We start from the raw sequence: 25,298 nt of genomic DNA, 5'->3' as shown, positions 1-25,298 counted from the left end.
CGGTGGGTCGTCTGCTTCGCCCTGGCCGCCCGGTGGGTCGTCAGGCCAACCGGAGGGTCGTCTGCTTCGCCCTGGCCGCCCGGAGGGTCGTCCGCTTCGCCCTGGCCGCCCGGTGGGTCGTCCGCTTCGCCCTGGCCGCCCGGTGGGTCGTCCGCTTCGCCCTGGCCGCCCGGTGGACTGTCCGCTTCGCCCTGGCCAACCGATGGACTGTCTGCTTCGCCCTGGCCGCCGGCTAAACCATCACCCCCTGTTTCTGTTCCCTTTCATGGACCTGGCCCACCATCCCTCCCCCTGGTCCTCCACCATTCCACCTCCCTCCTGGACTCTTGTTTTGTTTTGTGTGGTGTCTTGGAGCGTCTGGTAGCCGCTCCGTAGAGGGGGGGTTATGTCACAGTGCCTGGTTATTCCCTGGGTTAAACACTAGAGGTCCTCAGTTTTCACGGTGCCTATGCATTCTCACTACACTTCCCATGATCCTGTCTGTCACTGATTGTTCATTGCATTACAGCTGTTTCTCGTCACCTTGTTTGCACTTGTGTATATATACCCTGTCTGTTTCAGTGTTTGTCACAGAGTCCTTGTATATTGTCCCCACACTTCCGTGGTATTTTCGAGCCTGTTTCTAGTGTTTGTCTTTTATGTTTTTGGATTGCCTTTTTGGAATTTGACCTTTGCTTGGACTTGTTGTGAGTACGGATTACCCTTTTAAATAAACTGCTTTTTGGATCTCTATTCCCCGTGTGTGCGTGTCGTGACACCTATCCTACAGGGGGAGGAGCTAAGACGCGAGGAAAGGAAACGAGGATGCACAAATAAGAAATGAGAAGCACTCCATGAATAAGCAGATCAAATGGAATGATTGGACTAACATTTTTGGGTCCGGACTCGGAGTCTGCAACAGACTATATATACGTACATTTTTTTTAATTATTATTTATACCACTTCTATTATTGATTGCTATCAGGATGTGAAGAGAGTATCAAAGTCTCAAATAAAAAAATGGCCTACCTCGAACAAGTGGAATAAAACAGTATTTTTCCTTAAAGATAATTAAAGGGATAGTTGAAATGAAAATTCTGTCAGTATTTACTCACCCTCATGTTGTTCCAACCCCGTAAGACCTTCGTTCATCTTCGGAACACGAATTAAGATATTTTTGATGAAATCTGAGAGCTGGATCATTCCTCCATACTAGTCCACAGGCTTCTTCAGGAATTGAACTTGCCGGCCTCGAAAAGTTATTAAAGACATCGTTAAAATTGTCCAAGTGACTACAGTGGCTCAATCTTAAGTTTATCAAACGACGAGAATTATTTTTGTGCGCAAAACAAAATAAAAAAGAATATCGACTTTATTTCAAATATAGTTCTCCATGCCAATTAAATCTAATTCTCTGTAGCCTACTGTCATGTGAATTTAAATAATAATGTATTATTTTAATTATAAATACTTACACATGGTAATATTCCTTAAACTGTCTTAAATATGTATTTGTATTACTCTTTTACGGCAATGTTGTCATGTCATGAGAATCTGAATGCAGAGTACTTTTTTTTTAGGTAAAATGTGACCAGGAAATTGTAAGATGTTTTTTCACTCATTTTGCACATACTGCTGATAGATGTACACCTATAGAGCTGTGGCAATATGCTTGGAATGCAGGAAAATGTGCCAAATAATTTTCTGTGAAGTCATTTTGACATTATGTATGGAATCAGGAAATCGATGTGGAGTCATTGCCAAAAACAAACTCTTCAAAACTGTAAAAAAAAAAAAAATTTCACACATTAAAAAGCATATATAATTATTTTTAACAGACCGAAATCCGTAGTTAATGCCGTCAAAATAAATTTTAAAGTCAGTCAAGACAAGTCATGTCATAAAATATCCACAAATAAGTCTGTTTTTAACTGTGTGAAATGAAGATACACACATATGAACAAACTCTCTCATAAAGTCTGTGAGGGCAGTCTAAATAAAAGCACCTCCTATTGTTTTAAGGGGGGTGTAGGAGCCATTAATGGGTTCATGTCATTTTCTTTCAGAAAAGGTCAAATAAACTTTTTGATTCTGACTGACTTGAATGGATTGTTTTGATGAAATGGACGATTCCTTTATTTATGTTTGTTTAATTTGGATAGAAATGGACTATAAAGGGAATGTCCGATTTTATTTGCAAAGGTATGGAAATTGCATTTTATTTTAATCTGTAGAAACAAACACGTCAAAACCAATGATCTAAAAAAATAAAACAAACGCGCGCCTACAGGGTGGAAATGAACTCAGTATAGGTGGTAGCCTATTTGTGAGAGCATAAACTGATGTACCGAAAAGAGCCACTGATGTGTATTTGAAAATTAGATTATAATGAACATACTTAATGTTTAAGGTTGCACAAAAGCCACTAATAATAACAATAAATAGTGAATATGTAGGAACCCGTTTGAAATCGTATCACAGGGTCTATTTTAAAACTGTTTATTTCAATTAAAAAAACTGCATCTGTTCCTTCCAAACAAACCATATTGGAGAGGCTTTCTTGTGAAGGAAACTTTACTGAAAAACCCCCTCGGGACCTTAAGCTCTTTTAAAATGTAGTATTTTTCAGTTATCATATTTTCATGAATTCTTTCAGTCACTGGCAGATGGGAAAGAACAGAGGTCGACATTCTCACTCTTGAAAGTAAAAGTGTATACAGTATGTGTCCCAATTATTTCAAGCTTTAAGTAGTAGCTTCCAGCAGATTCAGAGGCATGTCACAATGATTTCATGATTTTTATGGAGGAAAAAAAGGCTTATGGTTTGGATTCCTGACTGTTTTAAAGAACTATTTAAATAAAAACAACCCAAACACTTCGTTAAATCATTGCCATGTAGTGCTTTTTAAAATACACTGTACTGAGTGTACATTGTGCTTGATTGTGAATTATGAAGAGGAAATAAAGGAAACTAAACCACGAGGATGAGAGTTTTTATGCTTGATATTAAAATATACCCCACACAGATGTGTTCAGTTTTTTTTTTTATTCCCTATTTTGTGTTAACATAGTGTTTCCCTATAGTCACAGGGTTTGAAAATAAAAACAATAGTTAAAATCAGTTTTTTTCATTCAAAGAAAAGTACAATTATGAGGTATTGTTGTAGAATCATTTCACATTTCATTTTCTCCCATCTGCTCCAGGTCCCCTTTCCTGCCGAACATAAGACAATTATTTTATTCATGTAAACTATGGAATTTATCTAAAAAAGTAAACCTATGTCTTAAATTTTATATAAAACTTGCTCCAATTCTGTGAACTGACTGAAGTCATAAAAGCATATTAGCATAACACCTCACCCATTAGACCAGAGGATAACTGGCTGCAGTAGCAATGCCGCATTGGTTGTTCTTGTTCCTGGTCATCATTATGTAGCCGTTGTCACCCCATCCCAGCCCCCAGCTACAATCACAGCAGTTTGAGTGTTTAGTTATTTCTCTGTTCAGTCGCATACTATCATTTTGTTAATCAACTTTTGTTTCATTGTCTTGGCTTTTTTTCTTAACCTGTTCTTAACAAGCCAATAGTCCTCTCCAGTCTCAGTTCCATAACCAACAGCCAGAACGCCATGATCTAAATCAGAGCTGCTGCAGTCGGGCTCGTCATAGACACCTAGAAACAATAATCAGTCAATTAGCTTGTCAATTAATTAGCCAGCAAATGTAGAATTAAAAGATGAATAAATAGTGTTCAAAAAATAAATATAAAACCTAACACCTAAAACATAGGTGATGACAGTTACCAGATGCATAGAGCTGAAAGCTGCTATGTCCAGCATCGATGGCAACAGATACTGGGCCGATTGTAGCAACAGCCTCCTGTAGTGCACTTTCATCCCCACTGGCGACATCGACGTATCCTGTGCAAGTGGCACCTACAGTGCTCGGCTTAAAACGGCACTGACCATCCTGTGTGGAGAATATTGATGAGCAAAAATGATAATTAAAAAAAAACCTCAGCTGAAGCTTTACGGTTGAGATTTTTTTCTCACTAACATTGACTCACCTCAGCCTCATACGGGTAGGACTCCTCTGTATCCACACCTTTATTGGCTTCGATGTACTGGAAGGCCTGGTCCATTAGTCCCCCATTACAACCCATGTTCCCATAAGCACCAGAACAGTCCACCAGCTGCTGCTCGCTCAAGGACACCAGTTTTCCTGTCTTCTTGAATGTCTGACCCTCCAGGGAACCAGTCTGAGAGACAAAAGATGAATAGCAGCAAAAGCAGAAAAATAAGAATGCTGAACTGGTATGCCAAGCCGTTTTAGCTTCAAATGTTCCCAGCATTACTAGTCGTAATTGCATTTTAAGAATTAAGTTTGAGAGCTCTACAGTTAAAATCTTACTAGTAACAATTCCAATATAGAGAGCTCTCTAATTATTTCTTTACTAGTAAGAATTCCAGTTAGAGAGCTCTCTGATTCAATTACAACGCTCTGCAATTAAACATCTTTAATGTGTTTTTTTAACAGTAATATTTTAATCCGATAGCTCTGTAATTGCATTTTGCTAGTAAGTATTGAATTAGAGAGCTCTGTAATTGAAATTCGTACTATGAAAAATGTAATTAAGCTCTCTAACTGGAATGCTTACTTGTAAAAATTCTATTGTAAAGCCCTCTAATTGTAAATGTTACTAAATTTAATTATAGAGTTCTGTAATTGTAATTGTTAGTAATAATTTAATTAGAGAGCTCTCTAATTATAATTGTTACAATTAAAAATGCAATTACGACCAGTAACGCTGAGAATTTTAAGCTAAAACGGCTGGCCATTAATCTGGACTACGTGGACTGTTTAAGCATTTGCCATATAAGAACTGTTTGTAACGGCAAAAATGTGGGTCTTACTGCACTGAAGGCCCAGCATGACCCGCACTGCTTCTGGTCTTTAACATCGGTCACATAGCCCTTTTCCCTCCAGTCAACGCTATCAGGCAGCACAGCGCCATCTCTCAGCCGGAAGAATGTAGAACCACCACGGGCCTTGGTGTTATTCATGGAGCCCAGGCATCCATGGAACACCACCTGTCTGTATTCCTCATTGGTCTGAGAGGATAGATGGAAGAAATATGATGAATTCTGAACTTTTGAGTAAAACAGAAAAACTTTTAAATACTGAATATATATATAGTTGAATATATTTTAATTTCTTACCATGTCAGCAAAGTATGTCATGCCAAGCCTGTAGGATTTGATGCCCTGATCTGCCATCATGTTGTGGACCAAAACCAGTTTGCGATTGGACAACCAGGTCATCCTACGGTGAGATTCTTCCTCAGTTGAATGGTAGCTCTTACCTGAGGCACATGAGAAAAGTTGATGAGGCATTGTTTTAAACAGTGTTAAGTTGTACTTTCTGCAAAGGTTTTGCTAGTTTCAATGTTTAAATAGACATTTGTCAGTAAAAATAAACTAATTTAGAAATAATGTGTATAATGTGTAAAGTAAATCAAATTTAAATAATTTGTTAGTAAAAACAAATAATAATTTAGAAATAAATTAAATGTGTTTAAAGTAAATCAAACATTTTGCTAAAAGGCAAGTGTTTTGTTTTTAGTTTTGATTCAAATCAATTTAGTTTGATTACAGTCATCTTTTATATTAAAAAATATAAATTATATAATATAGCTTTTTATTATGAAATTTCATATGTGGAAAAACAGGATGTCTGTAAAATAATTTAACAACCCAATTTCTTCTTTTTTTTTACATCAATGTTACATTTACATGCATCTCCTGACTTCTCTCACCTTCACAGCAACCTGTTTAACTACTGATATAACCATAATCCTGGAGTTATTACTCTTAAAAATATACTTATTTATTTATTGATGGAATTTTTGGTACTTCTGTCTTTGCTCACTATCTGAGTCTGAATGGCTTCCGTGTTTGTCTGTCTTGTCTAGTTTGTTCATTCAGTCAACGAGGAGAACCAAACTCTTTCCCAATTTAATAAAACTAAAGAAGGAGACTGTCTTACCAAATTTAATTTTCCATGCGTAGAACTCCATGTCCTCCAGAGAAAGACTGGCAGCACTGGCAACAGCCAGAAAAGCAGCAGCAACGACAAAAAGCTTCATCCTGCACAAAGAAAGAGATGTGACAAGTGTGAGGTTGGATTGAGGTGCACAAGTTAAAACAGAACTGAGTGGCTCGTGTCACTGTTTCCTTTCTTTTATAACACTCCCACATATTTTTCAGTGTAGTTCCAGTATATAGTTCCATAGGACTGAAATGTGGTTAAACATGAGTACTTACTTGTGATGGAATGTATAGATTTCCTTGATGTCAGTCACCCGAGTCAGTGTTTGTGAGAATGAAGGTCGGAGTTTTTATAGGAGTTGTTAGTCTTTGATCAGGTGCCTCTCATAACATCATAAAATATACAGTGATGCTGAGTAGAGAAAAGTAGAGGGGAAATTACGTAACAACAATTGGTGTAATGCTGGGGGGAAATGCTGCGTAGAGTGAAGTTTCCTGTAATCACAGATCGTGATTCTTTTATTCTTTCTTTTGTTTTTTACAGTTTGTTTGGTTTGTTTTGTTTTTTACATTCGTTTTTTTTTCTTTTTCAGTGCAGCGGTATATGAGGTAAGTTGTTTACTGCATATAAGAAAACTGTCAGCTTTCATGACAGTGACAACACCCTTTAAGATAAATCATAAATATTTTTGTTGAAGTTGCAAATTTTACTACACTTCCAGTAACAAACAGCATGTGACACATTCTTTCAGAGCCGGTATATGTGCGTGCGTGTGTGTGTGTGTGTGTGTATGTGTGTGTGTGTGTGTGTCCTGTGTCTATTTATTTATTTATTTATTTGTTGTTGTTGTTGTTGTTGGTGGTACTATCGTTACCATTAACTTATATTATAATTAACAAACTGAAAAGCTGAACTAAATACAAAATAAGAATTGTTTATTGCATATTAAAGATACATTTTAAGCAGCCCATTCTCATCCCTAGGCGTCATGAAACTGACGCCTTGGGAATCATTTTGACCATGCTTCAATATTCGACGCTTTAGGCACCCTTTAGCGTCAGTTACATGACGCGATCCTAGGGCGTCATCTTACTGACGCTTTACCTTTAACGTCAGTTAGATGACGCTATCTAATCCTAACCCTACCCCAGACCTAAACCTACCCGCGTCATCTAACTGACGCTTAGGTAAAGCGTCAGTAAAATGACGCCCTAGGATCGCGTCATGTAACTGACGCTAAAGGGTGCCTAAAGCGTCGAATATTGAAGCATGGTCAAAATTGTCATTTTAGTGACGCCTTGGGGTGAGAATGCGTTGATTTTAAGACATGCACTTGAAAACACTTATGTAATACATCGGAAAAATAGTTATACGTCATTAATAATTTTGCCCTCTGACAGTCTTATATTCTAATGCAAATGATTAAGGTATAAGAAAAAATGGTATTGAGCATCACAGCTTCTCGAACAAGAAAAACACGCAGGACTTGATTTCGTTCATCCGGAATTGACTGGATCGTGTTCTGGCTTGCTGTGGCTGTAATCTCATGTGAGTGACAGGTTGTCCTATCCTTGTGTCAGTAAACGTCATCAGAGAAGAGAAGAGAAGAGAAGAGAAGAGAAGAGAAGAGAAGAGAAGAGAAGAGAAGAGAAGAGAAGAGAAGCACATTGATCCAATCAATTCCCAATGAACAAAATATTTATTTTTTCAAGAAGCTGTTTCACTCGGATATACGTCACAATAGGGAAGAAAATCACATCTTCTGTTTCATGCAGACTTTAAGGTTAGGGTATGGAATTTGGTTAATCTGTAATTATAATAATTATTACACAAATCTCTAGACAACCATGTTGTCAACAATAATGTCACGAAGAGATTTGAATCACCCTATGGAGATTGTTTCGTGATATTGATGGGCTCACTGTAGTCTGGCTAGTCTATTATTTAGAAAATGTGAGCGAGTGGGTTGGAACTCGGTGCTCATTTAGCTTTTTTTTTTTTTTTTTTTTTTGCTTTGATAAAAATGTATGTTACAAAAAAGCACCGTGGATTATCACTTACATATTCGAGTCAGGAAGGGCATGAGCTGATCAAATAAAAACTTGAATATAGGAAATGTCGAATGGTTGTCAATACTGTAAGAGTCAATGAGAATTTGTATGTATAAAGCATACAATAATTATGTTTATTCAAGAGCACAAGCGAAAGTTCATCTATATCAATTTTAAGAAGCTATGGGCAAAGATCACCAGACTTCCTGTCAACATATTCACATGTGCATTTTTTTCAAAATGACTTTTTTTTTTTTACATAACTCATTCTCTCTTCTCTGCCTGTAAATATTGTGATTAATTTAGCATTTGATTTCCTGTTAATGTGAAATGTCATTTGAGTGGGAAGATGCAAACTATTTTGAAACACATAGCTTGTCTCCATTTCTTTGAAAAGTTTTACCACACATCAGACATCCTGTTTACCTCAGTCAAGGTTTTGCCCCATTAACATATCCTCCCTGCTTCTCTATCACCTTTTCTCTCTTTCACATAGCGCCATAATATTTTTTGGCACCCTCTCAGATGATCATGAATTCTGTGGAGTCAAGGCCTTGTCAACAATTATTCACCTTCATTCATCAGTCTCTCTCAGCTGTTTTTTGCAATTTCAAGACAGAGGTTAAAGATCAGGTGTCACGACAGCAGAGTTCTGTGCATTTGAAGAACATGGCAGATGTGGTTTAGGGTAACGTGTTGCAGTTCCCATTAAATGGACAATGAGCTGTTTTGAACGGAATGAACAAAAGTACAAACATCATCTTGTTTTGTGCGTATGATTTGTGGCAGTTTTGAAATTTATATATGTAGGCATATGTGTGTGCGTGTTAGTGCTTAGTATACATTTTATGTAAACGTGTATCTGTGTGTTCTTGTATGTGCACACTTCTTTCTCATTATTGTCTATTATAAATTCATATGCTTCATTATATATTGTTGTATTGTACATAGGTCTGGTGGGTCACAAAGTCAGCAGGAATAAATGACATCTTTATATATATTTAAATCTAAAACAGTTGTATTAAATTAATAATATTTCACAATATTACTCGTTTTACTGTATTTTATAAAAAAATGCAGCCTTTGGTGAGCATAAGAGACTTTCAAAAAAATTAAAGATCAAAATTATTGACGGGAAGTGTAAAAGTGAGTCAAAAGTCTCACAAAAGTGAGTACACCCCTCATATGTTTGTAAATATTTTATTATATCTTTTCATGGGACAACACTTTAGAAATTACAATTTGCTATAATGTAAAGTAGTGAGTGTACAGCTTGTATAATAGTGTAAATTTGCTGTCCCCACAAAATAACTCAACACACAGCCATTAATGTCTAAACCGCTGGCAACAAAAGTGAGTACACCCCTAAGTGAAAATGTCCAAATTGGGCCCAATTAGTCATGTGACTCGTTAGTGTTACAAGGTCTGAGGTGTGAATGGGGAGCAAGTGTGTTAAGTTTGGTGTTATCGCTCTCAAACTCTCTCATACTGGTCACTGGAAGTTCAACATGGCACCTCATGGCAAAGAACTCTCTGAGGATCTGAGAAAATAATTGTTGCTCTACAATACATAAAGATGGCCTAGGCTATAAGAAGATTGCCAACACCCTGAAACTGAGCTGCAGCACGGTGGCCAAGACCATACAGCGGTTTAACAGGACAGGTTCCACTCAGAACAGGCCTCGCCATGGTCGACCAAAGAAGTTGAGTGCATGTGCTCCGCATCATATCCAGAGGTTGGTTTTGTAAAATAGACGTATGAGTGCTGCCAGCATTGCTGCAGAGGTTGAAGGGGTGGGGGTCAGCCTGTCAGTGCTCAGACCATACGCTACACACTGCATCAAATTGGTCTGCATGGCTGTCGTCCGAGAAGGAAGCCTCTTCTAAAGATCATGCAGTTTGCTGAAGACAAGCAGACTAAGGACATGGATTACTGGAACCATGTCCTGTGGTCTGATGAGACCAAGATAAACTTATTTGGTTCAGATGGTGTCAAGTGTGTGTGACGGCAACCAGGTGAGGAGTACAAAGACAAGTCTGTCTTGCCTACAGTCACGCATGGTGGTGGGAGTGTCGTGGTCTGGGGCTGCATGAGCGCTACTGGTACTGGGGAGCTATATACAGTTCATTGAGGGAACCATGAATGCCAACATGTACTGTGACATACTGAAGCAGAGCAAGGAAACTGGGCCGCAGGGCAGTATTCCAACCATAGACTGTAAAAAGATTCCAACATGATAACGACCCCAAACACACCTCCAAGATGACACTGCCTTGCTAAAGAAGCTGAGAGTAAAGGTGATGGACTGGCCAAGCATCTCTCCAGACCTGAACCCTATTGAGCATCTGTGGGGCATCCTCAAACGGAAGGTGGAGGAGCGCAAGGTCTCTAACATACACCAGCTCCGTGATGTCGTCATGTAGGAGTGGAAGAGGACTCCAGTGGCAACCTGTGAAGCTCTGGTGAACTCCATGCCCAAGAGGGTTAAGGCAGTGTTGGAAATATTGGTGGCCACACAAAATATTGACACTGTTATTCAAGCTACACTCACTAGTTTACATTGTAGCACAGAAATCTTGAAATATTGTTTTTTAATTTACTTTTGTACAATTTTGGTACTGTAAACTTGATCAACATAAAATCTGGGTTCTGAAGCAAAACAAAATGCAAATGACTTATCTAAACCAGGTACATTTGAAGTCATGACTCATGAGAGAAGTCAACATGACACAAAACCACTAGCATGCATTATTTCTGATCACATGTTTGAAGTATACAATCTTTACGACTTCTGTCAAGTGACTGACTGTATCATGTGTCCTAAAATCCCGAGGAGACAGATGACCAGATCTGCCGACACAAATATTTTACCATCTAACACATGATTGTCATATAACAACAATATAACTTCCATTTAACAATAATATAACTTCTATCTCAGTCAATACTTTGCAGCTGGCCTGCAAATCAAGAAATGTGGTTGTCGACCCTTGACGCATTAAAACCTTGTTATTAGTTAAAAAATAAAATTATTCATACCATTTTTAAGAAACAACTGCAATGATGACCAGCACAGGTCGTTTTTATCTCTTTATTTTTAGTGTGCGTGCATGCGTGCGTGCGGGTGTGTGTGTGTGTGTGTGTGTGTGTGCGTGCGTGCGTGCGTGCGTGCGTGCGTGCGTGTGTGTGTGTGTGTGTGTGTGTGTGTGTGTGTCTGTGTGTCTGTGTGTCTCAGGTGGGTATTTCTTACCTTATGGGGACCTAATTTTTTGGTCTCCATGAGGAACACAGTTTATAAATCATACTAAATTATGTTTTTCAAAAAAGTAAAAATGCAGAAAGATTTCTGTGAATGGTAGGTTTAGGGTTAGGGCTATGATTATGGGATGGAATATACAGTTTGTACGGTATACAAATCAAAATGTCTATGGAAAGTCCCCATAAAACATGGAAACATGTTTTAGCTTCTGTTTTAGCTTAAAACATGAATATAAATAGTTCCTGACAGAGGTTTTTTTACCAGCTGGCTATCAGGTTTTATAGTTTTGGCAGGGGAGTCTCAGAGAAACCAACTATTCATGCCCCCGTTTATAATTTCATCATCGGACAAGAGTGAGTTTGTGCCCTACAACATCAGTGATAAGCCTGTGGAACATCTTTCCTTCCAGAGGAACATAAACACAGTATTAAATCTAGGCTTCAGGAGCTCATCGTTACCCAACATACAAAAAATGAATAAAGGCTTTCCTTCCTATGACTTCCATGTTAGCTGGAAGGGTTTCTTTGGTTCACAATTTGGATGCCATGAAGACGAATCAGCTTTTTAATGTTCAACTCAAATCTGAGATATATAACATATAACCATAGAAGTCTTTTTGAAATTAGTAATAGGCCACGACAAGAACAAGGGAACATATTTAAATGCATGTTTTATAAGGAAATACAAACACCTTCATGCATTTTTAGTCTTTTCATTTTGAATTTAATAAAGTAGACCAAAACATAAAAAATACACCACAAATTACTTTCCCCTTATAACAACATCAATGTAACCTTTTCAGTTCTATACAGTGGTTCATTAACTTGGAAAATAATTTTATTTCACTCTTTTGGTATGGTTTATTAATTCTTTGAGATCTCTCAAAGAGATTTTTTATTTTAACTGTTTCACACCATGTTAAGAAAAAAAGAAGAAGAAAAAAACAGCACTGGCCGTGAGTGTATTTTAATTGAAACACATAAATACTATTGTATATAAATAAAAATACTGTACATGAGAAGAAAAAAATAATGCAAAGATACAACACAAACATATTGCTGCCATCCTTAATCAATCAATATAAACAGCCAGATTTTTAGGAAATGTATCAATCCATATATACTGCACCATGCAATGTTTCTTACGTCTCAACGTCCAAACAGAGAAGCGAAGAGGGCAAGCTGGATTTTTTCACCACAATAAATTAATTTAAAAAAGATCAAAAAGAGGAAAACGGATCAAAAACAGAAAGACCATGTCGTCTATTGCCCCTGCCTCCCCCAGGCGTTCTCTCATCACACTATGTTCATATCTCCATGGTGCACACAAATAGTCCTGGAGCGTGTTCAGAGCGTGTGCAGAGCTAGTGGAGAGCTGGTGTGCGTGGGAGCTAAAGAAACAACAGTTCGGCTACAATGGGCCAAACTGCAGGATTTAATTAGATGGTCGATGAAGGGCTTCTCATTAAAACCAGTAGAGCTCCTTCCCTTTCTTGTGGTGCTGGAGACCTGCAGTGCAAAGCAGACATGAACACAAAGGCTGAAAACAAGGAGGACCCATACACACACAATCTCCATGGTGGCTGCAAACTCTCTATATAATAAGCACCAACAACTGAAGCCAAACAATCCATTTCCTGCCATTAACCTGTAGGGCATGTGGCTTGTTTGCTTTTAACATAATTCATGCACCTTTGTAAACGGAACATTCTGAAAACTTGATGGGTAATTGCTGGTAAACTCTCAGTCAGTTTGGAAAATGAAGCTCTGTGAAATGAAATGAAATAAAATGAAATGAAAGCTTAATTTTACAAACTGTAAGTTTACCTGCAAATTATTGATTGTTCAGTTTTAAAAAGTGTATGAAAAATAGTTAAAATGCTAAAGCTACAAAGGTAGAATTGTTTTTTTTTTTTTTTTTTTTTTGCAGTTTAATGTATTATATTTATATCTAAAATTAGGCACGTCTTTCGCATTTTAGGTCGCCTACAGATCGTTAGATCGTTAAACAGATGTGTTTCTTTTAAACATTTGTGTAAGAAATAAATTTGATAATGAATAGCTGATGCTGACATACTCTTATGGTACTACTATATATATACACAAACACACACACACACACACACATTCACAGAATGAGTTACAACAGATTTCTAGTTCCCAGCATGCTTTGCTTCTGACTGTTAAAGGAGAGTAAATGTTTAAATTAAGTGTTATTTAATGTTTGACTCATTATTAATATGGGGGGAGATCTGTTAGTGTTCAATGTTCTATTATTTTGGAATTTAAGAGGTTTTCTGGGGTGTCTGAGTTTTTACCATTGCGCTGAAGAGTAGAGCCTGTGGTTCAGTTGACAATTGGCCCATTATTATTATGCCTGTAATTACTATATTTTAAAGCAACGACTGTGCACTATTCTGCACAGTGATAGTCTCTTGTCTTGGATAAATACTTTAATATATGCAGGTATTCTTGTGCTTTTGTGTACTAGATTGAAAATATGAAACATTTATAATGTCAATAATTATAAAAATATAAGAATTATATTACATTATATATTTCAATATATATATTAGTTTATGCTGCATGAGTAAATATATCTGTAATATATTACACATGCAGTACCATATCGGATCACATATACATCAATATGTTATTAAGTGTATTACTGAATATAAAATTACATACATTATTATATATTAGTAAATAAATTGTCACATATTTTTCAATATATGAAAAGTGGCAATTCCTTATTTATTATTCAATATATTGTAATATATTAACACAATATATTATTCTGTATATTTTCAAATATACTGTTAACTATATATATATATCATTCATATATAGGGAAATATATTTTCTTTTCATAAGGGTATAGTACTTGTTAATATTGACAAATATCCTGATGTTTTATCCCCAGGATTGGCATCAACCTTGTTACTATATTTTTCCCTTTTTAAAGTGTTGAACTATTTTATTACAAACATAATCATAATTTCAAGAAGCACACTCTTCAGGGACACATTAAATTCTTCTCTTTTTATCACATTATCTTTTATTTTGTTGCTGTTTTGCCTACGAACACCTCACCTGATTCCATGTTGAGAGCCAGACTCTGTGCCACTTCCCCAGGCGGAAGCAGCCCTGGCCATGTTGCAGTGGGTTCCAGCTTTCCCACTTCATAATGCCCAGGCAGCGTGGAGAGATGAGGCGGCCGGACGGCAGGCATCAGCAGAGGTCCATAGTGGGCATCCAGCCCGGGATTAGAGTACAGTTCGTGGAGGGGCCGTGGGGGGGGATAGGGCTGGCTTTGAGAGTAGCTCCAGGACTCTGATGGGTGCGGGTGAGCGTGTGAGTGAGGCAGACCGGCGTGCAAGGCCTGGGCGTATGGGTCCATTGCGTAGGTGGGAGCACCTGTGGGATCACAATGGGGCCGGCTGGGCGGAGGGGGGTAGTTACTGTCCCAGAAAGATGGAGGGAAACTGCGCCGACTGCTTGAGGATGAAGCTTCTGATGGGGAGAGAAAAGAAAGAATGACCAAAGAGCATAATGTTATGTTTGCATGGACAGAAACTGTACTTTTTTTATACAAATTTTTCGGGAGGATCAACTTCTTAAGGATTTACTGTCCATATTTGGGGAGCTGTTGAGGTATGTCCCACACAACAAAATGTTTTTGGCACCCCTTGCTCAGCTAGCTAACAGTCAACTAATAAACAAAACATTTTTGTGGTATGTAAATGTAAAAAAAGTATGATTAAAAATGACAGTACAGTACTACTACTGTTCAGAGTCAGACACTAATGGGGGCTTGGGGCAAAAATGATACCAAAATTAATAAAAAATGCCTCTAAAATTCAAATTGGTGCACAAAATGGACCTTATGAGCCTTATTTTGTTTATTTAGATTTATAACACACAATATAGATGAGCAAATCATATGAGAAAGAGTGGTATTTATTTCCAGATATCATTACAATTGCAAATGTTTTTTATACAATTTTATATATTTTTTTATATAGATTTAATACCATAAACAGTTCAATGAACAAAAAGTTAGTATTAAGTGACTTACATTTAAGGCACAATAATGTCTATTTTTTATGTATTTTGTCAACGGAAATAGTTCCAAAAAAAGCCAGAAACAGAACAGTTTTGCTTCTCTTAGCATTTGTTCCTGAATTCAATGACATATTCATTAAATGTGTCATCGAATGGTTGAGTGAATGATTCAATGACACATTCATAAAGATAGTGGCTGCATCCAAAATCAAATAATACCCTATAGTAGGCGAAAAACAGGATGTGACAAGAGTAGTATGTCCAAATTCAGAGTACTCATAAAAGAGTAGGCAAAAAGTACCCGGATGACCTACTTCTTCCAGCAAGATTCTCAAGTGTGCATACGTGGACATTTTACTATCCCATGAGGCCAGGGGAGAGGATATGTGATTCAGTTTGTAATTTGTAATTCAATGATTCACTCATTTAGACAGTGACTTACTGCAACTTACTGACGATTTTAGTTTTATAAAAGTAAGCTATAATTTTTTTCACATTTCTATATTCAAAATTTAAAACGTTAATCTCACAACATTATTTATGCAATTGTCACAGCTTTGTGGTGTGTCTAATTATTCGAATTGAAGTTACTTGTTACATTTAAAGGAAGGGTAGGCAATTTCGTAGAGGCTAGCAATAGAAAGCTGGCTTTGAAAGCATGAGATCCCACCTTCCCTTCTCCAAAGCCACTCCTCCTTCAAAACACATGAAAGCAGACAGCAGAGTCTGCAAAGCATCATGAGATGAGAGACGGCGTTAAATTACCTCATTTCTCAAAGCACATAACATTTCAATAAAAAAGAACATAAACAACTTACAGAGCTCTTACTTGTACCACCTGACTGCTGCAGATTAATTTTGGCGTTGATAGTGTTAACATAGAAACGCATAAATCTGAATCTGACGACGTGAACAGCTCCGGGTAGAATGTCACGTGTTGCCATCTCGTAACTACGGTTATGAAATGGCATGTTGTTTTAATTCAGGAGGAACTGTAAAAGGCGGCTGCTAATTTTTTGCGGCACTCTGTGACTGTCTGTCTACAACTCTGCATAGCCTTACTGAACGCACTGATGACGTGTGATGTCTGCACAAGCAGGGTGCGCGGAGGTATGGAAATACATGTTGGCAGGTAGGTCGGACATTGTATTGTTACATTCGGACTGAATGCAATTATTGGACGAACATTTTTTTGGTCCTGATACATTCACAGAAGATATATGTACATGTTTTAACAAACTTTTATTGATTGCTATTAGGATGTGAAGAGAGTTTTAACCAGTATAACAAAAAAGTGTGATATGAAAAGGTTAGAGAAAATAGTGTACTTATAAATGTGCAACAATCCCTTTGGGAATCTGTTTAAGAAAGTTTAATGAAGTTCAATGGAAAGTTAATTTCTATCATTGCTACTGTTGTTATGGTGACCTCCTAATATGGCAAATATGCCCTCTGTTCACTAGCATCTCTTCAGGGGGCTCTGACTAACTTGTAATCTCACGTTGATGATTACTGAAATGTTGGGTACTGAAATGAACACCATTAAAACTTATTTTGGAGTGTTCAAGCTTTAATAAGAGGGGTCAGACCCCCCATAATTTGCAAGCTGGTGTCAGTTAGTTATCATATTATTATAGGTTAAGCTGAGATGACATTTCTCTGAGTCTCATTTGTCCACATATAAGGCCGTTGCACCTTAGACTCTCAGGTCAGGTCTCTTGTCACATGATTTCACATGATTTCCAGCCCCACGCCCTCAGATGTCTTTCTGATTGAATCATATGGTGTTCCATTTGCTTCTAAAGAGCTTAGCACACATCACAGAAATACACACAGCCACATGAGAGAGATGAGAGACGGAAAGAGAGAGAGAGGGAGAGAGAGAGCTAGAAAGGAGTACGAAAACCCACTAAAGATATACAAAAGAAGAGGTCAAGACAAGAAAATTTGTTTGACTGAAGAAAAACAGACATGTTTGACTCACATCTTTCGCAGTGTTTCGCACATGACATGTTAAAAGTAAAAAGTTCTCTGAAACAGAAAAACAACAGTTGTTATCCCTAACCTTTCCAAACAGATTATTTTTGCACCCATTGCTGCCACTTGTGAACTCTTTTTAAAAACGCAGCTCAAGAGCTTGCTTTTTTTCCCGTTCCACTGGCCTGCATTCTGTGTGAATGGCCCCTAAGACAGTCTCTGTTTGTCCTAAAGGTCTATATAAGGCAGAAGTTTAAACCTGGAGAACCGCATGTGGTTTTCTTCTACTGTAATGTCAGTTCCACAACACCTCCACAGACCTGCAGAACCATGTCTCTGTTCGTGCCCTCACCTGTTGTTTTTACTAACCCTCTCGGCCCCTGTAACCCCTCGTAGAATGTGAAGGGAGGGGTGAAATATGTTTTTAGCCGTTACTTTTATATTTAGAATTCTTCTGAAAAAAGACACCGGTGATGTAGTCGTGATCAGAGGAGGGGTGAACGAGCTCCTCATAAATCTGACACTTGGTATTGTGAGCTGTTTGAACGCGATACGAGCTCGAGCCACTGCGCTTACCGCCACGTATAAACATAGTATCTGTTGGGAGGCAGGCAGTGTCTGAGAGGCTAGATGAAGATGTCACAAGAAGGGAGGGAGGGAATATACCAAAGGTTCATTAAGGTAAACACACACTTTAAGCACCACCTTGCATTGCAGACACTTTTGTGACCTGGTATTCAACAAGCTCCGCAGCACGCTATCTCACTTGGCGGCACAAAAGGGGCAGAAAGTAAAAGACATTTGTGACTAATTGTGACTATGCAACATTGTCAGTTCGCTCCTGTCCACCCAAACAAATTAAAATTCTGTCATCATTTATTCACCCTCATGATATTGTGAGCTCATATGATTTTCTTTCTTATGCAGAACACAGCTGTTTCAGCTGTTATTGTCTTTCATTCTGTCCTTTTTGAAGTTTGAAACTTATTGACTTTAAAAAGGTCATGAATTGAGAAATTAAATTTGATCTTTTGACATGTAAGAGGTAGGGATCTAACGATATCCTCATGTCACGATTCGATACATATGACGATGAACTCACGTTACGATATTATTGTGATACTCCAAGACATATGATAAAAGGTTAACAAAAAATGTACTGTTGATTAAAATGCAAAATTTTACATTGTGGGTATAAATGAATAGGCTTGGACTTGGTGCTGATAACTCAATGCACAGGACAATGGTGACACCAGAATAAAAATATTCATGATTCTAAAGCTGAAAATACAGAATAATTTTATATGAATATGCTTACACTCTGTCACTCACTATATTTAAAATAATGTAGGCCACTTTTTACTGGTAACATAAGACATTCGGCATTATCGGGACCCACAAATATTCCCCCATTGCATTATTATACATTATATTCAACATTATACTATATAGTAGTTTAATACTTACACTAAAACAAAGAAAATTGTTGAATTTTTTTCTCACACAGTAATGTTTATTTTGGGTGAACTACACAATAAATATTGTCATAAAGAACCCTTCCTTTATAATCGCTGAAGTTGGCATTCTACTGTACAGTCATCGACAACAATGCTTATTGCTGCAACCTTTCATGCGACGTGAGTAGATCTAAATCTAATGCTATAATCAACACTTTTTAACATTAGTTAATCTAGACAGCTGTTATAGTAAAAACGTAGCCTGGTAAAAGTTTTTGAAAGAGTACCACATGTAATGCTTATTTCATATGCAAAGATGTTAGCCAATCATAGCAGTGGGCATTTACATTGAAGTCTCACAGCAGACACACCCCTTCAAACAGAGAGGTCAAATCAGAGGACTAAAATCAGGCTAGAAAATGGCCTTAAATTTCTAAATTATGACCATTTTTGGTGTAAAAATCATATTAACATTATAACTGCACGTCAGGAAAAAATGCAAGTTCTATAAAATAAGGGTTCCAAAAGGGGAGTTTCGTAGTGATGCAATTGAAAAACCATCTTGGGTTTCCCAAATAACTTTCTGTGAACGGTTCTTTAAGAAAAAAAGAGTACTTTTTTTAGTGTGAGTTGTATTTTAATAATCTAAAGAACCCTTTTCCACTATAAAGAACCTTTGTAATGGTAGATTCTTAATGGAACCATCAATGCAAATTAAAACCTTTATTTTTAAGAGTGCAGAAGAAAGATAGTCGCTCAGGTTTGGAATGACACGGGATGAGTAAATAATAATAGAATTTTCACTTTTTGGGTGAACTATCCCTTTAAGAATCCATCATTCTTTCAATTCTCTCTAACTTTGTTCTAACAAGCAGCTTCATTCAGTTCCATTAAATTCAAATTGATTTGATTCAGTGCAGTTCACTTGAGCTGAGATTGCTTTGCTGAGATAATTTGTGCACGTAAATTATATGCAGTGATTTTTAATTCCTTTTCTTGTGCCTATTTCTTGCATCTGTCTCAGATCAAACCGATTGTCACCTTTCCCACACTCTCACCTGTGCTGGGATCGCTGTGCCTCTTTTTGCCCTCGGCCTCCATGTAGGTGCTGAGAGCTCTGGAGAAGTGTTCGTCCACCACGCTGCTTATGTCCCCTTGGTAGTAGGTGAAGAGAATGCATCGTGAGCTCAGATATTCTGCCTCCCCGACCTCCTTGTCCTTCGTAGCCTCCTCTACCTGTCCGGACGAAGAGTATGGTGATGGGGACGGACCCCCCGAGCTGGAGCTTCCGGCAGAAACCGGGACCCCCACGCTGTCCATCAGATCCCTGCAGCGAGACGAGGGGCTTCTCAGACCAAGGGGTGCCTAAGAATATTAAGTAGCTGTGAACCATTGTGACACATTTTGTTGTGTGTATGTCTGACTGTGTCAATGTTTATGTTTGTGTGTCTGAACCGTGTAATTATCAGTTTATATGTAAGAGTGTATGCAATTGCAATCACATATAAAAGATATGGGAAAGACCAGGGCTAGTTGTCACACAGGGAAGTTACATTTTGAATAACTATACAGATATGTGTCAAAAATCCAGCTACACCATGCTTGTTGTCTCTGCAGTCTCTATTAAATTAGAATTAAACTCTCTTAAATTAGGATTTTTTTTCTGAATTTTATCCTCAAAATTAATATAGGCTATATACGCAGACAACATGCCCAGAGCAAAAGGTCACTGTGTTCAGTTTGCTGAATCTTTTTGAGCTGTATTAGCTTTTATTAGCCAAGACTTGAAGGTTTGCGCCTGAGAAATGGTCACTGGAGTGTGACAACTTGCCCCGGTCTAGTCGACCTCACACACACACAGCAAACACATTCATCATATATAAACAATAAAAAGTGAGGATAAAATACGCAAAAACTTCCATGTTTAATTTAATAGTAATTTAGCAATGCATTTCACATATGCATTGCTGGGAAACGGCTTACCGGTAAAGTGCTTATGAATGCTGAAGCTTTGCGCGCGTACGGTGCGTAATGACCATAAGCCGGGTACATAACATCCAGACAACTCATGATAAACCGCTCGCTCCTCTTGGCTCGCAGGCAACGGAACAGTCGCGCTCTGTTTTACGTGCAAAAGCAGAGAAACGGCTAAGGAAAGTCAGGTAGGACAGTGCAACATCTCGGTGTCGGTAAGCAGAGCGCGCGTAGACTGATCAGTGGTCCAAGGTGACGCACACCTGACAGCTGCGCTCGCGGAACTGTGGTTTGGTTTATACCACAGAATGTGCCCAAGACAGAGCTTCACATGACGACCCCTCCCACCCCACACCAAGACCCTCGACTACCCTCTAAAATTTAACTGCGTGATCCACACAATGCAGAGCACGTCCGTGAGTTTGGGCTACTGCACAGGCAACATTCATGCCATGATTGCTGGTCAAAGCAATTACGTGATGGATTTTGAATATGTGCAAAATAAATACAAAGCATTTTTATATAGGCCTAATCATTTTTTAAAACTTCATTTGATACCATCTGCTTAACTATAAAAAATCATGTAGTAAACTTAACTTGCTGCGCTGAAGAACATTGGAGGTATTTGGCTGATTCTCAGGGTGGCACATTGGTGTGAGGTATAGACTGGACACCCAATCCATACCAGCACTTCAGCAAAGAGATTCCTCTCAAATCTAGCTCACATTATCACCTTCACTTAAACAAACTCGAGGTCAGTCAAGCACGCACCCATAAATGTTGTCTCTGTTCCACTAGTTTAGATTAATATTCCAAATCAAAGCTCTTAATGCTTTATTCAAGAAGGAACCTCCTAGATCCTGTTCTGTAAACTGTTTTAGATATTCTGTCAGATATTAATATGTGCACATTGGCTCTTGAGTGCCAGGAGTTTTCTGACAGACATTCTAGAACGTTAAGAGAATCGTGTGGAATATTTGCAGAATTTCATCCAGCAGTGTTAAACAGAGAGGAATGTCTCTGAAGTGTTTGCTCAGGGTCGACAGAGGCGATGTGTGCCAGAACTATGTCAGCTTCAATTGACCAATAAACTCTGTCTAATATGATCGGGTTCAGACCAACTGTTTCTACCTGTCGTTTTTTCCCTTCATTTTTAATAAACTCAGAAACAAAAACAAATAACCTAATAACCTAATAAAATGTAAATATTATAAAATATATATAATAAAAATATAACAATAATAATAATAGGCTAATAATTATTGTTATATTATTAGGTAACACTTTAGTTATGGGTTCAATTCTTATTATTAACTAGTTGCTTATTAGCATGCATATTACTAGGATATTAGCTGTTTATTCATATTTTTAAAAAGCACATATTAATGCCCTATTCTGCATGACCATATTCTGCATCCTTTCAACACCTAAACTTAACAACTACCTTACCAACTATTAATAAGCAGTAATTTCGGGTTTATTAAAGCAAAAGTCATAGTTAGTAAACTTAATAGTGAGAATTGGACCCTAATCTAAAGTGTGTTCTAGTATTATTATTTGTATTAGTAGTAGTAGTAGTAGTATTATATTAAAAGTAAACGTACATTATATAACAAGATAGTATTAATTGTTTAAGCAGGTCCCATCTTTACTGTCACAAGTTGTCTGATCAGTACTAAAACTAAAGAAATCACTTGCAGAAATTCATGCAAATGCATTGTAATGATTTGTACATACGAAACCGTTAAAATATACTCGTACAATTATGGAATACATTTACGGGAATGAGAGACACGGACACTTGAGACAAAGTTAGATCAAGCTCCACACTGCTGTCATGAGTACATGCTTAACTATTCCCTGTTGGAGGTCAAGAGGTCTGAGACTATTAACCTCTCATTTTACATGCATTTAAAAGACTTGTTATCTGAATGCATTCTGGAGTCATGGACATGCTGTTGCCCATCTAACGTCTGTCTCGGCTGAAGCGCACTGTGAAACTTTACTCGCATTGGTGTGTTTTTTTGGGATACAGAGGGAATGATGCAATGCCACAGGGAAAGGGGTTGAGAGCTTCAGCGTGACAGACAGCTGCTCCTGACGACACCCAGCACAGGGTTTAAAACAGACTCTGCACTATGACCACATGAAGCAGGAACCATTTATATTAATGGCCATGACCGATTGCTCTCTCTCTCTCTCTCTCTCTCTCTTTCTTTCTCAAAGTCTTCCCAGCAACACATATCACTCTCTCCTTCCTTTTTGGAACAGTAAGTCATTTGTCATTACTAAGAAAACATGTTGTAGGACTATATGCGTATGCGTGTGATGTCTAGCCCAGCCTGTATCACAATCTCTGAGCCACAGTGAATGACCCCTGATGTTCAGCTCTGAGTGACCAAACTAGGGAACAGAGAAGAAGGACAGACGCCCCCCTCGTTCCCTTCTCTCTCTCTCTCTCTCTCTCTCTCTCTCTCTCTCTCTCTCTCTCTCTCTCTCTCTCTCTCTCTCCCTCCTTCCATTTCTCTTTATTCCTGTGTGTGTGTGTGTGTGTGTGTGTGTGTGTGTGTGTGTGCGTGCGTGCGTGCGTGCGTGCGTGCGTGTGTGTGTGTGTGTGTGTGTGTGTGTGTGTGTGTGTGTGTGAACAAGCAGAAAATAAACACTGATTGCATCATTGTTTGGTTTAGACCCTTAATGCTAAACCATTTCTCTCAGTCATAAAACAAAACTGACAATTCAGTCAGGTGATCACAGGGATTAAAATACCACGTAAAACATATTGCATGATTCTATAAATATGAGCAATACAAATCACTGATAGTTTTTCATGTTCTGCAATACTTTCAGATTCTCTTACAGCTTGTTTTTAGTTGCCATGATATACTTTGTCCTTGTATTGTGACATTAATAAAGACACATTTCTAAAACATTTGTAAATCAAATATTTATATATGTTTTGATATTTATTTATGCAAATGTATTTATTAATACAGTTGGGTGAAATAAAGTTCAGGATCTAATTGCAAGCAGTTAAAAGGTTTATTTACAATACTCAAGAACATGAACAGAACAACCAATGTAAACATGATGTGAACTAATAACAAATAGAAGGAAATAGAGCTTAAATACACAGAACAAACCATCAACTAAATGAACATCAGGTGCAAACGATAATCAAACAATGATTAACCTAGGAGACTAACTACCAGCGGGAAAAAGGAACAAAGGGGAAAAAACAGCAAAAACCAACTTACAGTAAACCTCAAACAGATAAAACAGATAAAACAGAAAAAGGTTTCATGTTTTGTTAGTTTTAGTTAACTATAATTGTCAGCGTTACTGAAGAACAAGCAACAGGAACAATGTTCTCAGGTACTTATAAAAGAGATTCAAAGAAACAGCCTAGGTAAATATCACAGCGTGGTGAAAGGCACTTGAATGACTTAACTTGTTAACAGTTCTTTGTCTTTGCAGGATGACCCGGGACTTGTGGATGCAGTCTGAAGATAAGGATGATGATGACAGGCAGATGATCAGGCAGCAAGTCTGGTAAGACAACTACATGTGGATGAGTATGGGTATACTGTTTATGCAAGTCAAGTCAAGTCAAGTCACCTTTATTTATACAGTATAGTGCTTTTTACAATACTGAGTGTTTCAAAGCAGCTTTACTGAGATAACAGGAAAATAATGTTGTGATAATATTGTTAAATATAAAATTAAATGTCCCAAACTAAGCAAGCCAAAAGCCAATGGCGACAAAGGCAAGGAGCCAAAACTCCATCAGGTGACAGAATGGAGTTCTCTCCAAAAAAAACCTTGGGAGAAACCAGGCTCAGTCAGGGGGCCAGTTCTCCTCTGGCCAACGAATGAACAGTGTATGATTATGATTCAGGCAGCATTACACGTCAGAAGTCAGATTGGATCGGAAGATTTTATTATGCAGTTCATCTGGTTCAACCAGCTCCAGATGTTTTGGTGGCTATATGGCAGAGATGTGTTTTTAATCTAGATTTAAACTGACAGAGTGTGTCTGCTTCCTGGACAATGTTAGGAAGACTGTTCCAAAGTTTAGGTGCTAAATAGGAGTCCCAGGTGATTAGTGACAGGTGCGGGGAATCAGTAATCGGGTGAGTTTGAATGAGGAGGTGGAGTTGCAGGGTCTGATGCTGATGGAATGGCTGAATCCTTGACTGACCAGAGCCAGACATTTTGAGATGTTTTGGTGGCTATATGGCAATCTCAGCTTTCTCAGGAAGCAACCTATCTCCTGGATTTTCCTCTCCGTCTGCCCATTCGATCGTGGATGGGAGCCGGATGTTAAACTCACTGACTCACCTAGGAGAATGCTTTCCATTCTCTGGAGATGAACTGAGGTCCTCGGTCCGAGACAATGTCCTCAGGTAAGCTGTAATTGCGAAACACGTGAGTGAACAGAGCCTCAGAATTCACTATAGCCAATGGTAATCCTACAAGGGGATGAGGCG

The 25,298-nt window shown here is 38.0% G+C and overlaps 2 protein-coding genes across 3 annotated transcripts; both read right to left on the bottom strand.

Moving 5' to 3' along the window:
- Nucleotides 1–3,004: 3,004 nt before the first annotated feature.
- On the bottom strand, nucleotides 3,005–6,396 carry ctsl.1 (cathepsin L.1). Of its 2 annotated transcripts, XM_077239716.1 has the most exons (9): nucleotides 6,304–6,396; nucleotides 6,026–6,126; nucleotides 5,200–5,342; nucleotides 4,894–5,091; nucleotides 4,047–4,238; nucleotides 3,784–3,949; nucleotides 3,548–3,653; nucleotides 3,341–3,443; nucleotides 3,005–3,194 (listed from the first exon to the last, which is right to left on the bottom strand). In XM_077239716.1, the coding sequence occupies exons 2-8, from the start codon at nucleotides 6,123–6,125 to the stop codon at nucleotides 3,344–3,346; spliced, it is 1,005 nt and encodes a 334-aa protein (XP_077095831.1). In that variant the 5' UTR covers nucleotide 6,126; nucleotides 6,304–6,396; the 3' UTR covers nucleotides 3,005–3,194; nucleotides 3,341–3,343. The 2 variants fall into 2 exon arrangements, with proteins under 2 accessions (XP_077095831.1, XP_077095832.1); XM_077239717.1 differs by lacking the exon at nucleotides 6,304–6,396 and having other exon boundaries at nucleotides 6,026–6,136.
- Nucleotides 6,397–12,030: 5,634 nt separating this feature from the next.
- On the bottom strand, nucleotides 12,031–21,100 carry vgll2b (vestigial-like family member 2b). The gene is made up of 4 exons (XM_077239718.1): nucleotides 20,821–21,100; nucleotides 19,896–20,202; nucleotides 14,432–14,851; nucleotides 12,031–12,847 (listed from the first exon to the last, which is right to left on the bottom strand). Exons 1-4 carry the CDS (start codon nucleotides 20,905–20,907, stop codon nucleotides 12,804–12,806), a joined length of 858 nt encoding a protein of 285 aa, XP_077095833.1. The 5' UTR covers nucleotides 20,908–21,100; the 3' UTR covers nucleotides 12,031–12,803.
- Nucleotides 21,101–25,298: the final 4,198 nt, after the last annotated feature.

This window comes from Siphateles boraxobius, unplaced genomic scaffold (assembly GCF_051911475.1).
Source record: "Siphateles boraxobius isolate OS27281-9 unplaced genomic scaffold, OSU_SipBor_1 22, whole genome shotgun sequence".
In the NCBI taxonomy this organism is placed as follows: domain Eukaryota; kingdom Metazoa; phylum Chordata; class Actinopteri; order Cypriniformes; family Leuciscidae; genus Siphateles; species Siphateles boraxobius.
Note: the sequence above shows the minus strand (reverse complement) of the source record. Positions and strands in the feature narration are given on the sequence as shown.

Excerpts from the sequence above, each read along its gene's own strand:
- ctsl.1 (XM_077239716.1), bottom strand. The coding sequence starts at position 6,125 with ATGAAGCTTTTTGTCGTTGCTGCTGCTTTTCTGGCTGTTGCCAGTGCT. Across the intron at positions 5,343-6,025 it reads CGCATGGAAAATTAAATTTG|GTAAGAGCTACCATTCAACT; the intron begins GTAAGACAGTCT and ends CATGTGCCTCAG. Across the intron at positions 3,654-3,783 it reads CTTTCAGCTCTATGCATCTG|GTGTCTATGACGAGCCCGAC; the intron begins GTAACTGTCATC and ends TATTGTTTCTAG.
- vgll2b (XM_077239718.1), bottom strand. The coding sequence starts at position 20,907 with ATGAGTTGTCTGGATGTTATGTACCCGGCTTATGGTCATTACGCACCG. Across the intron at positions 14,852-19,895 it reads GCACAGCGATCCCAGCACAG|AAGCTTCATCCTCAAGCAGT; the intron begins GTGAGAGTGTGG and ends TCTCCCCATCAG. Across the intron at positions 12,848-14,431 it reads GGCTCTCAACATGGAATCAG|GTCTCCAGCACCACAAGAAA; the intron begins GTGAGGTGTTCG and ends TTTGCACTGCAG.